At 45.2% G+C, this 21,223-nt stretch overlaps 1 protein-coding gene across 5 annotated transcripts in view; it reads right to left on the reverse strand.

Moving 5' to 3' along the window:
• Positions 1 to 1,356: 1,356 nt before the first annotated feature.
• The window catches only part of MEIS1 (Meis homeobox 1), a 109,234-nt gene continuing 89,367 nt past the window's right edge, over positions 1,357 to 21,223 (reverse strand). For 2 of the 5 annotated variants that reach the window (XM_086744048.1, XM_086744046.1), the window contains 3 exons: positions 7,165 to 7,223; positions 5,814 to 5,903; positions 1,357 to 2,937 (listed from right to left, as the gene is read on the reverse strand). In XM_086744048.1, the coding sequence (XP_086600174.1) occupies positions 2,654 to 2,937; positions 5,814 to 5,903; positions 7,165 to 7,223 (433 nt within the window). In that variant the 3' untranslated portion in view covers positions 1,357 to 2,653. Of the gene's footprint in view, positions 2,938 to 5,445; positions 5,542 to 5,813; positions 5,904 to 7,160; positions 7,224 to 21,223 lie in introns of all 5 variants that reach the window. The other 3 variants (XM_086744051.1, XM_086744049.1, XM_086744047.1) reach the window with 3 other exon arrangements.

The raw sequence follows: 21,223 nt of genomic DNA on the forward strand, positions 1-21,223 counted from the left end.
GGGATATAATAGTGGGTTTAATTTGAAATCTGCCCCCCCCCTCCAAAAAAAAAAAAAAGAAAGGAAAAAGAGGGGTCTGATGGAGGAAGGCCTGTGCCCCACTTCTCTGCGAGGAGGAAGGGACGCGTGTGCCCTCGCATGAAGAGGGCGGTTTGTTTTGTCTTTCAAGAAACATTAAAAAAAATCCAACACAACAGAACACGGGGGGGGGGGGGGGGGAAGGAAAAAGCGAGCCCTGTTCATTCACGTTTTGGCAGAAAAGTGTCATTATTGCAGGCTCACAAAGCAGGAGCTGGGATGTGCAGCCTCTTTGGCGGTACGGCGGCCCTTGGAAAAAAAAAAAAGGGGAGGGGGGGGGAACGGGAAGAAAAAGAGAACTCAAGAGTTACCAAAAAAAAAAAAAAAAAAAAGGAAGGGGAGGAGATCCAGATCCAAGCTGTGGGGGAGAGAGGAGAAAACCCCACTTTGGTGGCTTGCTGAATTCAGAAAGGTCTGCGCTGCTTGCACCCCTGCCTGTACCCCTGCCCCCGCCCAGCCCCCGCTGCAGCCGGGGGGGACCCAGAGGGGATCCCCGGGCAGCTGCCCCCACAGCATCCCCAGGACAGGGGCCTGCCTTTCGGGGGGCGGCCAGCTGGGGAGGGTGTGCAGGAGGGCTGCTGCATGGTCTTGCCTTAATTAAGACATTTGTGTAATTCTTCTCCCCCTGGGAACCCCTATTTTTTTTTTTTTTCCATATAGCTGTGATTTTATTTAAAGAGAAGGCACCACGGCCTGCTCAGGCTGCTGGGTGCTATTTAACTCGCTGGCTGCAGTGCAGAAAGTACAGCTGTGCGAGGAAATTGGTTAATGAGGAGAGGACGGCCTGCACCAGCCTCCGCGCGCAGAGGTCCAGCGGCCCCTCGCACCAGCACGACATCTACTCACAAATATGCATGGCCCGGGCAGCGTTTTCCAAGTTTTATTCTCCTCCTTCCTTAACGCGCTCAGTTCCAGAAAGAAACAGAGTGCGTCAGTGGCTCAAATAATTTCGACTGTGTATTAGAACTGCAATTTGGGGCAGGGGATAACACTATTTACAAATTTCTGCCCAATAATCCCCTACGATATTACATTTATTAACAGGCAACAGTTCCCATCCTGACTATTTACAGCACAAGTTCTGAGGAAGTTTCTCTCCGCAGCGCAGCGTTACTTTTACACTCTTTAAATACGAAGCCGAAATTATATAGCAAACGATGGGTACATCTCCGGAGCCAGCCGCGTTACGTAGCTGCTCAGCTCCCAGTTTGGGATAGAATGGCTACAAATACTGAAGTGGGGGGGGTGGGCATGAAACAAATTTTGCAAGCAGTGGAGTCACCATGACAAAAAATAATTTGTTTTTATTTTAGATTCAGATTTCATTACTGCACTCAAACTACTACAACTGGGCTTTGAGTTATTATACAATCCAAACTGTTTCAATCAGAAACTCTAAGACTCAGTGTGCAATGATTATTATTAATAATAATTAGCTCCTTGGTTTCTTGATAGAAAAAGGCTATCAACAAGCATTTGTTTAACCACAACAAAAGTATAATTAGCTTATCCCACTTAGTAAATCTGTATGCATGCCAACTCATACCAAACTGCTACTTTTACAAAAAATTGCAATAATACAGATCATTTTCCAGTCCTTTTTGCACAAAATTTATTTACAATGTATACATAAATGCTCCATGATGGGACTATGGGGGGGAAAAAAAAATGCACACATGACCGATGTCTTGCCCAGAAAGAAAGTCAACATATTAAAAATAAATCTTCAGTCCATGTTTCGAGCTGCATAAAACAGGAAGTGATGTACAAGGTGGTGGTTGCTGCACGGGGACAAGGATGCTCTGATGTGACAATTAGGCTTCAAATACACTGCCTTTCCGTTTCCATGCTTCCTCCTACCAGTCTCCTTAAGACACTGCCTGCAACAGCTGATTAATCATTGTTGATGACTGCAGTTTTTCCCATCCTTCCCGATTTACATCTGTTCAGGCCAATTCAAATATGGTGAGTAAATGAATTAGACATGCAAATTCACGCCCCAGGCTAGAAAGAGAGAGAGGGAGAGAGACGGGGAGAAAGGGAGAGAAAGGGAAGAAAGACAGACGGAGAGAGAGGAGAGAGGAGGGAGAGAGAGAGTGTGCATGGCTGAAATCCTAGGATAGAAGAAAGATTCTTCTGCCTGACATAGTTATTTTAATGCTCTAAAAATCCTGCAAATAAGCCCTTTCTGTCATTTGCAGGATAAGTGTAAGGCTTCTTTTTTTTTTTTCAATGTAAGGAGGCTTCTGGAGGAAGTGAAGAGCTATGGAAACAACACACATAGTGTGGAAAAATTTCACATTTTTTTTAAAAAATCTATAAGAAACAACGTAATATGGATAACAGTATAATAGCATTTTACAATATTTCACTCTTTGTTCTCTTAATGTCTTATATAGGTATTTAGCATGTCCCCAAAAGTTGACTTCGGTTGGTGTTCTCCTGCTTTTCAGGGTCCCTGTGAAGAATCAGAACGTCCCTTGGTCCAAAGTTGACGCCAAGAACTCCATAGTCATTGCAGAAAGACAATGTTTGAAATCTACCGTCGCTGCAGACAACGCGTATTTCCCTTAAGCTACTGAGCATGAATGTCCATCACTTGTCCGCTCACTGCCGGCTCTCCGGTATGAAGCATTGTGGGGCTTGATGCTGACATGGGCATTCCAGGGTGGGGTGGTCCTCCATGCATCATCATCGCTGGGTGGTGAGGGTGTCCAGGAATGTAGGTATGCATGGGGGGGCCATGACGCAGCTGAGCGGGATGGGGGGGCATCTGGGGTGGGGTATAGCTTGGCTGTCCCATATTCATACCCATTGGACTGCCCCGAGACACATAATCCCCTGGCATACTTTGCAGCCCTGTGGAGAGAAAGAGGTGGCGGTGAGTGGTGGTGACCGGCTACTTGCATTGGGCCGTGAAGCTCCTCCGCTCGGGCACGGGAAGGCCGGGCTTGAGCCCAAGGCGAGACGTGGAGTCACAGGTGAGCAAGTGCAGTTGCCTTGGTGGGATTGGAGTCTACATATGAACTCATAACGATGGCAAAGGGAATGATTCCCAGGTCAAAAGAAAACCCACCAAGAACATCCTTCCCCCTCCAAATGCTGGGTTTTGGGAGATAAAACCACTTTCTGCTTTTACAGCTAGGAGCGTATGCAATGGATATATTTCCGATCCAGAAGCGTGCCGGAGACAGAGCCAGCCCAATGACGGCTAACGTCACACGGGGTGGTGGCACCAAGCCGGGGAAGCCCTGTGAGGGCTCTCAGGTGGGTTCCGTCCCCTGTGGCCTCACTCCAGCTACTCGCCTTTGCCTTCCTGCTTGTAAAAGCGTGCTGGGAATACAAGGCGGGGAATCCAGGGTAGTTAATGAGGGGCTTGGGAGGAGAGATGGGTTAAATCGGTGTTGAGGATGATCAACAGTTACTTATTTCGCTCTCAAGCCTGATCACTTGGAATCTGTCCCAAGTATTTGTGCCATTCAAACAGACACTACGCAGCAAGCACATACACCGCTGAACAAAGGCCTCATATGAAGCCGAAATTGATAGGATTACTAAGGACGACTGTTAAATCAAACCTGTATTTTTAAACACATAAAAAAAATATGTATCATCAATAACAATTATCAATTAATTCTTTCCCCCTGCTCGCTCTTGTCCAAAAAAAAAATCAGACGCGTGACTCAGTCAACCTTTCAGTGGGTTTGGGAGAACAATGAGAAAAAAATTGGACCTAAAACAATAAAACCTCCTGCTTTCCGTGGGCCTCTGCCTTCTGCTTGGATTGCTGTAGCTGATGGGAACTGACAGGTGTATTGTTTCGGAGAGCTATAAGCTCCATAATCATCAAGGGTGAAAGGCATACGCTATTGCTAAGTAGGTTCAATTGGCTTTAGTTCTAAGTAAGAGCGCGCTGTGAATGCACCGAACACCTTGGAATCAGGTCTCAAGGCTCTAGCAATGAATAGCTGCTTAATCTAGCCTAAAGGAACAGTTTTGAACTAATGAAAATTGCTTATAAAATATACTGTACTCACAGCTCTTTAATCAAAAAAGATGATAATATTTTTTGTAATAACCTATTAATTTAATTGGTCACGAAGCATAAAATACATCATTTAAATTTAATTGACCCAGAAACTAAGAAACAATATTTAAATTAACTAAACTAGAAATTTCCATGATGAGGTAATAAGGCTGTTGCATTCCCAAGCTCAGAGGAATGTTTCCACAGCTAATTGTTAAAACTTAGTTTTGACTCGCACCCAGAGAAGACGACTACGAAATAACGCTTGGCCTGGGTAACTTCAAACCCTACCTTAATATAAGCTGGGGACACAACAAAGGTGCTGGAATAACCGCTTTTAACTCCAGAAAGAGAGCGGGAGGAACAGAATCAGGCACTGTTTAAACATGGCACTGGTGCCTCGGTGTGTCAAACCACTTTACCCTTTTTAAAAAAGAAAAAAACCAAAATTTCGTATAATGTATTTTTCCCTATAAAAAGACAAGAGGCGGAAAAAAAAAAAAAACAAAACTGGGACAGTTTTTCTAGGCTTTCTTCGCGAGGCCTGCCACCGAAGATTGCATTAATGATCTCTATTTTTGTATACTGAATAAGTCAAATCCATTTGTCACACTGCAAGTGATGGCATACTTAATTTGGATATAGTCAATTAGCCTGGGCTAAGCTCCATAGCCTGCTGTGCACACCTCTATTTTGTATTCTCTCTTTTTCCTTTGCCACACGTAATCCCATTATGACGGACAGACAAAGAGAAATAAACTTGGGGGGAAAAAAAAAAAAAATCAAAGTTTCATCCACAGCCTTCCAAAACACAACTAAGTAAAGCCGCCGTTTGTTTATTATTTTTTTTTTACCTATGAGAAGTCTCTGTTTGGCTTTTTTGGTGTCTTGCAGGTTAGCGGGAGAAATGTAACTCATGCATCAACTGCGGTTAGACAGATTTATGACACTTTGGGGACATGCTCTTTCCTCTCCCTGCGCTGCTGCAGACCGCTTACATTTTGCAAATCAGTCTGTTGCCAAGACGACGGTCTCCCCCACCTCCCCGGCTGCTTCTTGTTTTGTCATGTGCTCAGGGATGGATAATAGCATCAATGTATGGCGGCGTCGATGTACGGCGGCGTCAACGTACGGTGCGCGCGCGCACGCATGGGGGGTTTGGGAGCTTGGAAAGCTTGAGCTGAACCAGAGGGAGAGAAACCCGAAGGAGCCCAGGCATAGGATGGATGGATGGAAAGGAAGGAACAAGCATGAGGCTATGGGCAGGGAGAACATAGGGAAATGCAAGGAGACAAATATCCCTCGGACAAAGTGAGAACAAAGACCCCGTTTGTACTTACTTCCCCCTGGCTTTGCCATTGGTTACCTAGGTGAAGGTTACATGTAGTGCCACTGCCCCTCCATGCCCATATTCATGCCCATTCCACTCATAGGTCCTAGAGGGAGATAAAAATCCAAGAAGATGCCAGAGAATGAGCAAAGTCAACAGATAGTGCCAAAAGCCCCTTTCCAACACACAGCACGGCAGAGGGTCTAGGACCGCTCGAGCGAGAAGATGCCTGGTTCCCCTCGGCGATGCTGAAGGCAGGCAGAAGACAGGCGAGGCAAGGGAAGCAGCTGAGACAACGGCGGAGGGCGGAGGTGCGGTTACCTGCGGTGTCATGACCAAGATCACCCATCGGTGGGCAACGCTCCCCCGGGGGCTTACCTGGCGCTCGGATGCCCATGTGCTGCTGGCCGTCCATCACGAAACCTCCCATCGGCTGCCCGTCGGGGTTATAGGGTGTTCCTTGACTTACTGGAAAAGCGCAGAACATGGGTTTTTAGTGACAGCCAAAAGGGTCACCTGTTCTCACGGCATCAAGACACGACCCCCCCTACCCATGGACTGCGTGAGATGCCGGCTATTGATGCCGGCTCTAAAAAGAGGCAAAAACATCTACTATTCGAATTTAGCGGTCGGGCTAACAAGTTCGCTTGGTTTTGACTTGATTTCACACTGCAAGTTTGGAAACGAAGTTAGCAATCCGAAATCTTGAGACACAAGGAGCCCCAGCTCCAGCTGCTGCCACTGCTGACGTCAATGCAAAGACTGGTATAGGAGCCAGATTTTATGGCTGGAATAGTCACACTGAATTCGCAGTGTGTTAAATTACGCTCGCGTGTCTTTCTAAGTGCAGGACCTGAACACGTCCGTGCCAGATATTTACCTCTAATGACAAAATAATCAAATGTACTCAAACAGGAAGCGTGGCCCAAAGGCATCTTGGACAACGATGGATTCGAACAGTCTGGCAGCGATACTCAGAAAATAAAACCAACTGGGAGTAACGGGCTATTCTGTGATGGTAAATACCCACACAGAGCTGCAAGCCAAGACTCCAGACAGAACCAGCATGAGAAAACTTAAGATTTTAAAATAAAAAAAAATGCCCCCCCCCCCAAACCCCAAACATGCAGCGATCCCAAAAGACAGCTACTAAAAAGAAGAGATGAGGGACAAAAGGATCCCATACAAGTACCACTACCTGAACTCGAGGTTTTAACTGTACATTAAAAGCCGGCTTCAGAAGTAAGCTGCCTTGGGTTATTAAAGCACATAAAGCTCTACCTCATTGAATGTCTTTGAACTTTACTGAGTCCCACAAGCAATTCTGACCCCTTTGCCCTTTTGACAGGTAATAAAGTTTACAGCAATTCCACACCAAGCCATGCACCAGGGAGTGGTCACAGGAGCAGAAAGAGCTGGGAAGGAAAACTCAAAACAACTAGTAAAAAAAATAGAAATAACTTTAATTCCAAATGCGCACAGAAAGTCTGGTCACAGAGTGGATAATTTTAGTTTCCTTTTCGAATTTTCAATGTTTTTTTTCCCCAAAATGTTTTAATCATGTTAAAATGATTAGGGTTGTAATGAAAGAAAGCTGGTTGTATTTTAATTGTCAATCACTCCCAGCATTCATTTCTCATTTATTTACCAGGTAATGGACCTCCCGGTGAATGGCTTGAGGATGGTTTTCGCCTGCGTGACTTGAATACAGTTACTACTGGGGACTTGCCTGCTCGATTGGACTGGTCTATCATGGGCTGAACTATTCTTCTTCTAGCATTAATAAACCTGCAAGAAAGAAAGAGGAAAGCAAATGGTTATCAAAGGGGACGACTTCCACGCATCCCCAAGCCCTCTCGCCCCGCCGTGGTGCTCTCCGTCGGGCTGCGTGGGGATGCAAATACGGCAAAACCTCTAACCCCGATGACCTCTGAGAGCACGAGCTTGGGGTTTCCAAGTTGATTTATGTTTGCCTGCTTTTTACCACAGTTGGACACTTCCATTTCATCTTTTCATGGGGGAATTAGCTGAGTTTTCAGGAAACAATACCAGCAACGCTCTTCTCAATTCAGAACAGGGCACAAAAAAAAACCCGGGTGAAGCCGGCGAGATGCTCGTGAGGGCATCTGCTACCTCCCCCTCATTAGTGCCACTTCTGCCTTATGTCTTCCAACTTCTTTTTTCCCTTTTTTTTTTTTTTATCAAAACCTGCCCCTACCTCTCGCAAACCTAATTCCCTTTTAATGCCCACTATTAAGATAATGAACTGTGATGGCAGAACCCCATCAAATGAGGGAACGTCTGGAGTTTTATCACCGCTAAGTCACACTGCTGGGGACTTCAGAGCCACGCATTCCTCCTAGCCATTTCTTGGTGGGCTTTTTCCCCCCCTCTCTCTTTATGCAAAGTCTGAGGGGTCAAGGCGAGGTCATAGCTTTACAGTAATTGAATTTATAATCCTGTTTTCTCCAGCTAAGCCTGACCATTTACAGCAAACATCTTGTTAAACTGTAATTACTGGACTACTGAAAATTCCCCTTGAACAATGAAAAGCAGATCTTCGGAAATAAAAAAAAAAAAAAAGGTACAGTCATTTTTAAAAATAGCCATCTGCAACCGTACTCCTCGTGCTTTTTGCAGCTCTTCGCCTCAGTTAAGTCTTGCAATGTTTATTTGGGAAAGAAATATTCAAAATAATTTGGAGCAAAACAGGAGAAGGAGAGGGATCGCAAGTGCCCCAGTCTCCTCTGCAAGCCATCCTCATGGTGCTGGAATCAGGAGGCTCGAAACCATGGCTGGCAACCTGTCTGTAGAGAGTCAGAACTTCTCTGGCGGCTTTGCTCATCAGAAAGCTTAGTTTAAAGCCATTTGCAAAACATCTCCATCAAGATTTAATCGTGGCAAAGCCTCATAACCAGACTTTACATTCTTCACGAGAGAGAAAAAGAATAATAAAACCATGGATGCCTCAATATTTACTAGTAAAGGAGGAAGCGTGAGCATGCGTAAAACCACACCGCGCTTGTGAAACGCAATGGGCAAGTCGACAAAAGGGCTACTTTGTGCTCGGTTTTGTTGCTTTTGCTCGAGGTGGCTTAGCAGGAGCTCTCCTACCGCAGAGATAAAGCCACCAGGACCTTTCTCTGCCGACCCATTCCCCAACACCGGCGGGGAGAAGAATCACAAACCACCGCTCTGTGCTGTTTGTTTTACCCTCATCAAAGACCAGCACAGCAATTTCGCTCTTCTCCTATCTCCCGTTCCCAACTGACTCCTGTTACCCAGATTCCTGCAAAAATTAAGCAAGACGTTGAGTCCTAAACAAACCTGTTTCAGCAAAACGGGCTCAAAGGCACCAATTCTGGGCTCCAATCTGGAACTCTTACACCTGAACTAGGTCATGTTTTGTCAGCAACAGTACTGGATCAATTTTTGCACACATTTCCAATAAAAAAAAACCCCTCTCCTCAACACCAGCAAACAGTGTTGCAAATCAGTTTATCATTATCTTGTACAAACCATGAAAATTAGAATCATGTGAGCAGAAGGTTAGACTAATTCTCCTTTCTCATTATAAGCACAGGTGTAGCACAAACACCGTGCGAAATAAGCAATTAAAAAAAACCTGCTTTTTTCCCCCCATTAGCTGCCTTAGCTCCATGACCAATTAGAAAATTGTTTAATATCTGTAATCTGCATTTGCAGAAAGCAATTTTCACAGTAACTCTCCAAAGTAACACAACAACACTAAACCCCAGTGCCCATTTCTTCCCACAAGGCTGGAAGGCTCTTGCTGCATTGACTCCGTCCTTCTCCTGCCCGATTGCCAGGACCTGTTACTGGGGCAAGAGGGGAGGGATTTCAGTAGCGGTGAGACCGGCTGGCCACCAAAACTTTCATTTGCCAAAAGCTTCTGCCCCAAAGAAACCCCGAGCAACATAAGGCACGCACAGCCCAACTTCACAACCTTCTCTTACTTCTCCTCCAAACTACGAGCGCTTTTAATAAGAAGAGGGGTTCAACAATAAACTATATAGCTAGAATAATAAATGATATAGCTAGAATTTACCAACAATTACCCACCAGACATGCCTACAGTAAAACATACTCTCTTCTGTTTGCCCCACACTATCGCTCGGGGTATCCGCTTTAAGAACATTTTACACACAGGTACTTAACAGTTATCTTCTTCCTACGCGTTCGTGTAAGTATTTTCTATAAGTAGCAATTCTGCCAAACAGCCCAGTGTTTGGATGTCTTCGGGGGGGAATTCAGACGCAAGAAACATTTTCCTTCTGGGCAAAGTAATAAAATGACATTCTCGCTCCTCCCACTAGAAGTCAAACGAAGGTCAGCTCCCCATCCTTGTATCTGTTTAAATAAACTGGTCCAGCTGTTTGTTTCCAGGATGCCCTTTAACCTTCTGTCCCATCCTCCCTGCCTTTGTAACAGAACGCTTTACTTTGCATTATAGTAGACTCCAAACCACTATGCATTAAAAAAAAAAAAGAAGAAGAAGAAGAAAGTATTCATTTTCAAGTTTCTTCCTGCACCCAAAACCTGGAATTCGTAAGAACCCACCAGATTAAAACTATTAATGTGACTTGCCTTGAGAGAGCACAATGCAGTGCTATTACGTTCATAAATCATATCTGAGAAATCTTTGCAAGCAAAATTACAAATTAGCTGTTGCTGCAGAAATATACGGGCATGGGGATAATTTCTTCGAACTCTCTGTTTTTTTCTTTGATAGAAGGGCCAGGATCTTTTGATCACTCTTCAAATTTCCCAGGCGCCAGGCTGACCTAACACCAGTGAAAATGGTGGAACTGAAAATGCTAACAGGAAAAACCTCACTGCCCCTTCTCCTGAATTTTCACATTCACCTATCTCAAGTCAAAGAACCCTAAATCACTCTAATTTTAAAAAATTCAGAGGAATCAGGACCTAAAAAAAGATATTTACGTATTAAGTGCTACTCAAATGGAGTACTGTCAAAATTCGACTCACTATAAAACTTAAGTTAAGGATTAAGATGGCCGCATAACCTTACTCATGTGAGTAAAGACCTGCACAGGCTCAAAGACTTGCATAAAGTGTTCTTCCCCATACCAGTCCTCTACACATTGGTACCTTTGCTTGGATGTGGAAAGGGTTTTGTTTTGAGGGTTTTTTTCCTCCTAAAGAGCAGAATCAATAGTGGCACAAACACCATGAGATTGCTTGGTGTACAAGTTGAACCCATCTCCCAGCCGAAGGAGAGCTGGGAACTCTGCAAAACAATGCTTTGGGTTGTTGGGGGTTTTTTTGGCTTTTTTTTTGGCTTTTTTTTTCTTTTTTTTTTCTTTTTTTTTTTTTTTTTTTCACAAGGGGAAGGATCTGGCATGGAGGAAACGTTTAAACAGTTGGGCAAACACAGAAGTTCAAAGTATTTATTATTTTTTTCAAGTTAACTTCTCCTTGCCCTTTTGGATACAAGAGATTGTGCTTTCTGCTGTGTCCCAAAGCAAGAAAAAAAACAGCTATTCCACCTGCACAACCCTAAAGACGAGGAGGAAACCCTTTTTTCTCCAATTTGCATTTTACTAGGATGTTTTCTCTTAGGCTTCTCGCCCAGGGTCTGTCTCCAGAGGTCACCGGCAGCCTCCCCCGTTGGTGCATCACCGGTCCCACGGGTGAGATCCAGCCCCGGCCCCGGGGATGCAGCAATCTGCCTCTGCACTCTGACCTTCAGCTTGGCCGCCCTCGCCGCCATGCACAAGTTTTGTTTCTTCTCAGCAAGAGGCGGCATGGCTGGTGATGACAAAAGACTTATTTTAGTTGGAAATTGGCTACAATAATAGCAGCCAGAGAGCAAGGATTTTCGGAGGGTCACCAAACCCTCCGAAAGGCACAGCTCGCTACGGCTCAGGTTACAGCCCGAGTGACATTTTCTGCACAGATCTGGTCTTTCTCCCTTCCCCTTGTATTTCACTTCTGTTGAGTGAATAAAACAAGACCTTCCTCCGCTGTCACGAATTTCCAAAGTCACCTTTGCTCAAGAATCGACAGAGCGATTGCGGGGACTTCCAATTTGCAGTCTTTGAATGAAATTTTCCAGGACCAGCTGTCTGAAAGGAGATGCCGAGACTTAGCGGTATATTGAATTTTTCCAGCTTCCCAGCCCTCCCAAATGAGGAGAGTTTCACACCATTACTGACTTGTGATACTCGGAGTTGTAGGCTGCTCCGTCTCAATATTGTCCCAAAGTGCCGCATGCCAGAAGTCTGTGTATCACGAGCAGTGCCAAGAAATTCCCGAAAATCTCTCTGCCTCATTTTCTCCTTGAGCTCCTTCTAGCAAACCAGGCATAAGGACGATGAGAAAGCCCATAGTATCTACAAACCCCAGTGTTAAAATCTCTCCTGCTCCTCTGAAAAAACAGTATCCCTCTTGACAACAAACAAATCATCATTTTTTTTATAACAGATGCCAAAGTAACCAGAGCCCTCAAAACCGGCAAATAATTCACTTGTAAAACCAGCCGTACTCTTTTCTGCATACTGAGATCCTTCATTTACACAGCAGCAAAACAACCTTCTCTATTCAGCACTTAATTCCTCAACGCTTAACAGGTTTATCTCTAATAAAAACAATTTAAATGGAAAGTGTGCTATAAACCGGGATTATTACACTTCAGTAACTGCTTTATTCCTTATTTTAACATATTTTCATTTTTTTTCCTGTGTATTTGTTTTCCAGAGCTTTTTAAAGGAGTCAGTTAAAGAAAAGAAAAAAAATCCCTAGACGTTATTTCACCGAATACTTTCAAATGTTTCAAAAACAGCCTTAAAAATAGCAAGCTCCCTCTGTAACTATGAACAGAAAAAAATAACTGCAGACTTTCGAATGGTAATCACATCTCCCCATCCCTAAAATGAGAAATAAATGTTAAAAGAGTGCTTACTGCTGTTATTAGAAAGTTCTGATCCTGCAGTCAGTTAGTGAGCTTAATGACCTGTAACTACCAGTCATTAGCAATCCATGCTCTCTGTATTCCCTTTATTTGTAAAGGAAAAAAAAAATCCAAGACACTCAAGAAACTTTGTTCAATTTAAAGTCAAACCTTATGAAGTCATGTTTGGCAACTTTTCTTGGTTTCTCCTCCTCCTCCTCACCGAAGACAGTTCAGGACTGCAATACATCATTTACAACGCTAAATGGAGGTAGGGAGGGAAGAAAGTACATGGGCTGCTAACCGCCCACTCCAGACATGTAATATTGGAATACGCTCCAAACGCAGTGAGTCCATCCATCAGGAGGATGAGGAGGGTCTCCTGCAAGCTCTCCTCTCCCTGCCTCCTCTGCCGGCAGCACCAGCGCCAGGGACCGTATATAGGGCTAGGGGTGTCGCAAGACAATATTGAAGAGCGAACAAATAAAATACTATGCAAAAACTAGTGATGAAAAACCACTAATTAGCTGACAAATTTGATGTAAAGCACTAATGAAAGCCATGTGTGGTTCTGCAATTTAGTTTTAAAAATAGCTTCTGACTTCAAGCATTACTATGTGACCCCACCGATGGATTCACGTTGTGCATTCAGAAAAGTTGCTCTAAAGCAGGAGAGTGCTATTGAATCTCTCGCAAGCCAACCCTGCTAATGTAGCGAGCATATCGAGTGCAAAAATAGAAAGCAGAGAGATGGGATCAGGTATGCGCTCCCTGTAAGAGAGCCGGCTATGCCCTACATTTGCCCGCCCCAACATGCACCAGCTCTACCTTTGGCCACCTCCTGCGCTTGCTCTTCTCCCAACCTCTTAAACCGTGGGATGCATCCTGCCTCCAAATAAACAGATCAGATTTGGTGGAGCACCCCGCCACCAGCCCCATGAGACACCACGCAGCCATGGTGACTTCCTTGGGGTGGCAGCGAGCCCAGCGGTGGCTCGTGCTCTTGGTGCAGCAGAGACGGTTGATGGCTTTACATTAAGGCAGGACCCACAAGCTCCTGGCCATGCTCTTCCTTTGCCCCAAACGCTCCCCTAGCCCCATCTCTGCACAGGGCTCAAGGCTGGTGGCTGCTCGATGGGTCTTTCTAGAAATAAGCTGGGCAGGAAACCCTTTTGCCATCTTGCAAAATTTTCCCTGTTCCCCAGCAGGATGGAACTAAAGCCTATTTGTATTTTTTTTAGTTAGTTCTGAAAGAAAAACAAGGGAGGGACTCGCTAGAGAGGAGCGAAGAGCCAACGTGCCCAGGGAAGGGCTCCCCGGAGATGCTCCTCCCTACTCTGCCCATCGCCAGTGCCCTCCCTCCCACATCACAGGCGAGCTGCTGTTGGCCTTTTCAGTACGCTCTACTCCTTCTCCTCCTCCCCTCCCATCCACAAATCCCACTCAGTCCTCCAAAAAGCTCAGCCGATACGGAAAATTTCCGGTGAAAATCCGGGTTTGGCATCCTGGCGCCTCCCCACCGATGCCAGGGAGCCAGAGCAGAGGCCATGCCGCAGGTCTCGGCTGCGCCGGGGAGGGCTTGCAGCAACCTCATTCCCTGACACCGCAATTCCCTCGGGGTGCAAAGCAGATGTAAACTCGCCCTCAGCAGCCAGATGATGTAAGGGGAAATCTTTACATGGCAAAGTGCCAGCGGAGCTGACCTCCCGGCTCTTCCCCGCTCCCAAATCCCAGCGCAGCTGTACTCTGCTGATCTCTGTGTGCCACAATTAGCCTTTAAGGAATATGGCAAGGATTCATCTAGTAGAGCAGCACTGAGGCTGCTCTAACTCCTGCCTGGGACAGCACTGGACCCCATGCAGCACTGCGGTTGGGTACACAACACACTGCCAGCCTCCCACAAAAATGCTCTCCCTGCCCAAGGACTAAGGCTGTGGAGTTGCTTTTCCACTGCAGATCTGGAGGGCGATTTGTGTGCAGACCATGCCACAAACCCTGGGACTTCCCAAACACCTGTGGCAGATGGCACGCAGGCTCTCCACAAGCTTTGAGAGGAGCCCAGACCATGATGCACATCTCCCAGCTCTCAGGGGGGTCCGAACATCAACTTTCTGTCTGAACCTTCAGGAGAGCAGGTCCAGACTCTGTAACTCAGGTCTTGATCTGGTGCACACCGTCAGGGCAACCCAGTGCCTTATCTTCAGCAGATCACTTCAAACCAACAACCCAAGTCCCGCTCAATGGCAGGGATTACATTGGGAATGGGCGAGAACTGATAGCAAAATACTTGCTACTTCTCCTCTCTCTCTTCCAGCAATTTCTTTGTCCTCTATCATTCAGCATCATCTTGTTCCAGGGAATGTCGTGTTTGTGAGAGGTGCCTGCATGATCTCTAAGCTTTCTTCTGTCAGACAAGTGGTCTAAATGCAGGAGTCCTCCTTTGAGGTTCGAGGCGTTTTCCATACATCAAGTTGGCAGCCTTGTCCAAACAGCTTTTTCCTTGTTCGCTCCTACCTGTAGTCATATGACACGGGAGCTGGAAGCCATGCCTGGTTCCTCCAGCCCAAGCAAAAGCAGAGAAGCTGCTCCCACATCTGGTGCTGGTTTAACTGCATCCCTGCACCCTGAAGGATGCGAGAAATGCTCTGTCTGTGCTCGTGGATGGATCTTCACACCCTCCTCTCATCTCCAGAAGGCCACTTAAGGAGTAACTCCGTACCCAGGAACCCCACTCCAGCTCCTCCGGGCTGTGGGACAAGAAGAAGTGAACCCAAGACGGCCAAACCAAAAGCCCTAACAAGTGCCTTTGGGAGAAAACACGCCCGGAGCCCCCAGAGAGAAAACACAATGAACCCCTATGTGGGACCTGTGATTTGCACATAAAATAGGCTTTGACATCTCTCTGGTCGACAGCCTGAGACATCGGCTTGGGGTGGAGGAGCGAAGCTGTGATTCCTGCGGTTGTGTCCTCCCCACCACTACTGAGACAACAAACACAAGCACGTTTGTGTATTTCATGTGATGTGGGTACCTGCAAAACTGGTTTGAAATTTTTTTTCCTTTTTTTTTTTCCCCCAGAAACCACAAAACATATAACTCTGAGTCACAGCCAACCTGAAAAACAACCCCATACTTCTGGAGGGACTCCCCCCTCAAGACATCCTACTTCAAAACATTGTTTTCTAACCACTACTAATAACTTACTTTGTAATCTACTTTATCTAAACATAATTTCCCATTAAGTGAAGTAATTAATTTTGCTTATAATCCTACTCCTGACGGCATTTTATTCAGAGCAGGAGAAAAGACATCCTCAGAAGACAACGCAAACAAAACACACACGGGGAGGTCAGAGAAATGTCAAAGATAAAAAGAATTTGTGAGACCACGGGACATAAAAATCTTAGGGATCGGCCCCTCAGATGGTATAAACCACCTTTATAAACCAGGCGAGAAGTCGGACATCTCTGGGATAAATCTCAATTAAAAAGGAGCGGTTGCTATTGCGCTTTATCATTAGCCAAAAAAGCCACAAGGACTTCAGTGCCTGGGCAGTGGAAAAAAAAATATTAATCTGTGAAACTGTTACATGACCTAGATTTCGTTGAAGGACTGTGGAAGTAATATTTTTTCAGCAGCATCTGCTGCCATTTCTTTTCTTTTTAGAAGTAAAGTAAAAGGCAGAAGGCTGGAGTAGCCAGCCAGACATCATTTACACCAAAATCATTTCAGGGCAGGCAAGGCAAAATGCATGCCCTCAAAAGCACGTCCTCGCCCCGCGCCTCTGGCTGCGTTTCATTTATTGAGAAGAGAAAATTGTTTTAGCTGAGAAGGAGGCAGCATTTGCCCCATTTTTAATATTTCAGGCTGACTTTCTAACCACGTGGTTCATTTTATGCAGGTGCAGCCCGAAGCAAGTGCCTGATGTAAGTGCGAGGGAGGGTCTCTGAGGGCACCTCTCTCCGCGTGCTGGTGTTTCAGTGCGCAACGGTTAATCGCTCTACACCAACCTCAGCAACTGTTGACACAAAATAGGTGGAGATCAGGTCTGTGCAAGCACAAAATACCAGAAAGGCAAACTATATGTAAACACACTTCAGATAGCTATGACAAGAATAGACCAAAACCTGACTTGCAAAGCAATGACAAACCATTACTCTCCCCTTCTTTCTTTTTTAATATATTGAGGGTATATATTTTTAATTTTATTTAATTTTTTTTTATCTAGCCAGGGTCTTTTTCCTGCCAGAAGCATCTCTTGCACTAAAGAGAAACCAAGCCCTGAGAATTGTATTTACACAGGGCAGCGCACAGACCTCCCCTTACTTGCAATGCAGCATTTCCACAATATAATCATGTCCTAGGTGGGTTTTTTTTTAAAAGCCAAACTCTTGTTTTGAGACAATGCACACCTGAATCTCAGCCTTTTAAAACAAAAAGTAGCAAACAAAGCCTTCTGACCCCTACCCTGATCCCGGAGAGCAAAGTCAGCGCAGGAGCAGAAAAAAGAGCAAGTGGCAAATGTTTGCACGGGGCCTTTTCATCTTACCTCCCCGACACCTGACAGCATACTCTTTACAGAATGTTAATGCACCAACTAAGAAAAAAGTTTGTCAGGTACAAAACCACCCCAGAAGAGGATGGAAGTCCCAAGGGAAAACAGGACTTTTTTTTGGCTGTGTATTAACCTCTCAAGCGCCAAGCGCCTTTTGGTAGTCAAGACTATTGGTAGGTAAACCTCGTTCGCACCGTACGATGCTCCATGGTGGGAACCGGCCTTTCTCCCTCTCAAAAAAGCATCTGTGTGAATAAAGTAACACTGGTTATTTTATTTGCTTAATGCTCAGGGCTCCACTAGTCTGTTAGTTTGCGCAAAGTGATTCCACGTTTGCTCTTGAAATAAATGTTTTTTCCTCTACTGGTTTTGCCCAGTCTGAATCCAGGCGCTGTCAGAGCAATGGTGATGGGAAACATCCTTCCCTGGTGCTCCTGGACAGGGTGACCCCTGTTTTGGGGCAGTTTGGGGTGCGTGGAGACTGCCAAGGCTCGACTGAGCAAGAAACCCAGGGTCTATCAACTCCCCAGGGTGAAAGCCCTTCCTCTGCTCCACTGAAGTCCCAAGGCCAAGGGGAGCATTTCCCCCAAAAACCTCGTTATCCACCTCCTCTGAGGATCTGTCCCTTTTGGAAGAACACCCGTGTTTCATGCCAAATGGTATCGCTACTCCTTAAACTCACATGCCGAAACCAAACCCCACATGTTTAAACCACTGTGTTGTATTTTTAAATGGCTTTACTGAATTGGAAAAAAAAAAAAAAACAGACTAAAATCCAGTGATATCACGGTACCTGATGGCTCTAAATTCACATCTCTTCCCCCTGTAAGCTATTTGCTCAGCTTTTCTAATAATACCTTGGCTGCCTGGCAGCTCTCCAGGGCTGTCTAAGGCAATATGCAAGCTAAACATTTTTTCGTCTGATTTCAATATTTTCTTATGAGTAACTGTACAGGATTTTACCTACTGAGTATTCTTGATTGCTGTAATTTAAGAACAGAGAAATAGACTGCAGATGTAATATTATTATTACAATTGGCATTCAAGGTGAAAGGCATAACAATTAGCTAAGACTTAGTGAAAACATAAATGTAAAAATCTGCTTGAAAAGCCCGGCACATGGTAGGTTTAGAACAGCTAATTTACTGCACATATTCCGAATTGCTCAAATGGTATAACAATTCACCCAGCGAGATCCCTTTTTTTAATAGCTTTCTTGGGGTTTTGTGGGGGGGGATGATTTTCATGTTGCAAACACCTACTGTCTTATTTTACTCTGGAATAACAAACAATAAGTATTCGTTATTCATATATATTTTCCTGCTTTCACATGTATTCCCATTAACAAAACAGTGTTGAAATAACATCTGCATACATACTCTTGAATCACATGGAGAAGAAAAGTAAATAGTTTCCAAAATCTGACGGTTCAGTTCGTATTGCTGAAGTTGAGAGGATAATTTGTGAATGTTTTAACATTTACAAGTAAATAAGTACTTGTATTTACGGTATCTGATTACTGAGAAAAGTATTTGTTATGTTCTTACACAGATTCAAATTGCATCTTGACCTTTTCTTGTTTAATCTGTTTACTGCAACAAAAGCAGTAACAGATACATCTGAAAACAAGCAGATATTTTACTCGCCTAGGACTAAAAATGCCTGCGTGCGACGTGCTCTGCAAAGGGGCGAACTGAATTTCTGCCTGTTTACTGTAGCCTGTGATTTGGTAGGCAGTTGGGGTGAAAATCCACCCCTGCGTATAGGACCAGCACCTGCTTTTGCTATGCTCCCTCTCTCTCGGTCTCCTCCCCCACTTACATCCTAAAAATAGTCCCTAAGTGGGACTAAAGTGGTGCGCTGGTCGTGCTGGCCTTTTGCTCAGGGTGAGTATCACCCTCTGCGAAGGAACTGAGCAACGCTGATGTTTATACCCAATGCCCAACTCCATGAAGGAGCCTTTCCATCCCCTCTAAGGGGCTGATGTGGGGCTCAACACGTGGGAATCAGAGGACAACATTATCACTTGGATTTGGGGGTGTCTGGGGTGTGCTTTAGATGCACTGAACCCCAGGCACGCTATGATAAAAAAAAACACAGTATGAAAACAGTCTGGGACTGTTTTCCAAAAGGTGGCAGGGTGGAGAGCCACACAGCCGCTCCTTCTTCCCCTCCACGTCCACGGAGGGGTGGGCAGGGGCTTTCTGCAGTGGTCCCAGTCTGCATCAGTCCCCATCTGCATCCCTCCACCTGTCCCATCAGCATCTGGCCCCATCTGCATCCCCCCATCCACCCCATCTGCATCTCCCATCTGCCCCACTGGCATCTTCCCCCGTACCTCCCATCTGCACCCCCCAATCTGCACCCTCCCCACCTGCCTCATCTGCATCCCCCCCATCTGCTCCGTCCATAAGCCCGCCATCTGCAAGGCGGGCCGAGCGCAAGCAGCAAGCAGATGGGAAGGACATCCCTTAAAGTGGTGCTCCCCACTCCATCGCCGGGTTCTAGGGAGCAGTCCCCAATGCGAAGTGCAAAATCCTCCCGTCCCTGCCATGCCGCCCTGCCTGCCCATGCCGTGGCAAAGTGCTTTGTCCCCTGCTCCAAGGAACTACAGCAGCAAAGCTCTACCACTACGCTTATTCATCAGCAAAGAAACAGAGGCGGGAGGAAATCTCCTGCCGGAGGGTTTTGGGATGGGGCTAAAAGAGGAATAACGTATTTCTGGGTGTCTATGCCCTGAGCTGGCTGTGCTACATACAGTAAAGTGGCCAAGTCTTCCTATTGCAAACTCATCTTCAGGCTGGTCTTGCAGCCTTTTTAAAATTCCTTCCTTATAAAGTTTTAGTAAAAATAACTTCAGCTTCTCCAAGAATGAGATTAGGGAAATTTACATTATTTGATCATTTTTTCCAGTGTGTTTGGTTGGGGTTTGGTAGGGTTTTTTTTTTTGCAAGCCTAGGAAATTATACACAAAATTGACATTTAAAGAAGCCAAGGTCATAAAATCAAGAACTCAAAGTTAGGAAACCATATTACTAGAGCTGCTTGCATCCTAGTCTTTATTCTTCTTTACATGCAAACAGTTTGGTTACCAGCTCATGGTACCATTTTTGATAGGCTCCAGTGTCTTAACCACCCCAATGGCAAGAACAAATCAGGGCACTGTAACAGAGAAAAATTGGTTGCTACAGGAACTAAACTTTGTCAAAGTTGAGCAAATAAGGCAGCAAATGGCAAGAAAAGCAAAGCAGTCCTGGCTGAAGCAGCTGAATGCTGCATTGGAGAAGGAGGTTTTCAGCTTTGCATCTGCCTTTGACTGTTTTGGAGCTACTGAGGAAAGCATCAAACCCAAACTTATCCCCAGCAGTTACTGATTTCCTGTGTCTCTCCTCCCAGCATTGGAGCTTGCCAATGTAAGATGCTGTCTCATTAAAAATTTGGAGTTTCCACCAAACTTGGTCATCATTGGACCTTAAATGTGGATAAGGTGCTGTCCTTCTGAGTCATCTCACAGTCCTAGAGCAGCCCCAAACCAGTGACTGTGCTGGACCTGGAGCTCCCTGAGCCTCAGTTCTTCACCTGTGAACCGGGACAATACTATTCTCTCTCTTTGCAGGGAAATTTTAAAAATATCCTGGAGACCCAGAACCCCATGTGCATATATAGGCAAGCAGAGGTCAGGGGAGGACTTGTATATCACAGCAGTAAGTGCCATAGGAAAGCCTAGCAATAATTATTAATTCCGTCTTCAAGCACGGTTTGAATACAACTCAACAAATGAAGCACTGAAGAATGAGGGTAGGATAAAATATTGACTAGCTGCTGCATCATTGTCTGGTCTGTGCCCTAGGTATCAGGAGGGTATTTTGGAAAAAGTAGAATGGAAACACCTAATTAAAGGCTGGAAGTCTAAGAATTGGAATTTTAAAACTTTTTTTTTTTAACATCATTTTAATGCATTTGTATGGATCTCTGCTTACAGAGATAGTCATACAGACATGCACCTATAGAGAGATTATATAGGCACATTATTCTACAAATATACAGGCATTTATCTGTGTGTACCTAGATTTTCTTAAAACACAAACAAACATCAGACACCTAATGCAGCCCTTGATGAGAATTGCTCTCTCTCCTCCGTAGAGTACCACCAGTAATTATTTACCATTAGTTCTTAACGGGAAAAGATTCAGCTGGGATGTAGTAAACAAGAAAACGGTATAGATTGTTCAATATAACCTGGCTGGCTCTCAACTGAGGTAAGAAGTGATTGGATCGCACCTCCTGGATATTTCAACC

This window comes from Chlamydotis macqueenii, chromosome 3, assembly GCF_036417535.1.
Source record: "Chlamydotis macqueenii isolate bChlMac1 chromosome 3, bChlMac1.mat, whole genome shotgun sequence".
NCBI classification, from domain to species: domain Eukaryota; kingdom Metazoa; phylum Chordata; class Aves; order Otidiformes; family Otididae; genus Chlamydotis; species Chlamydotis macqueenii.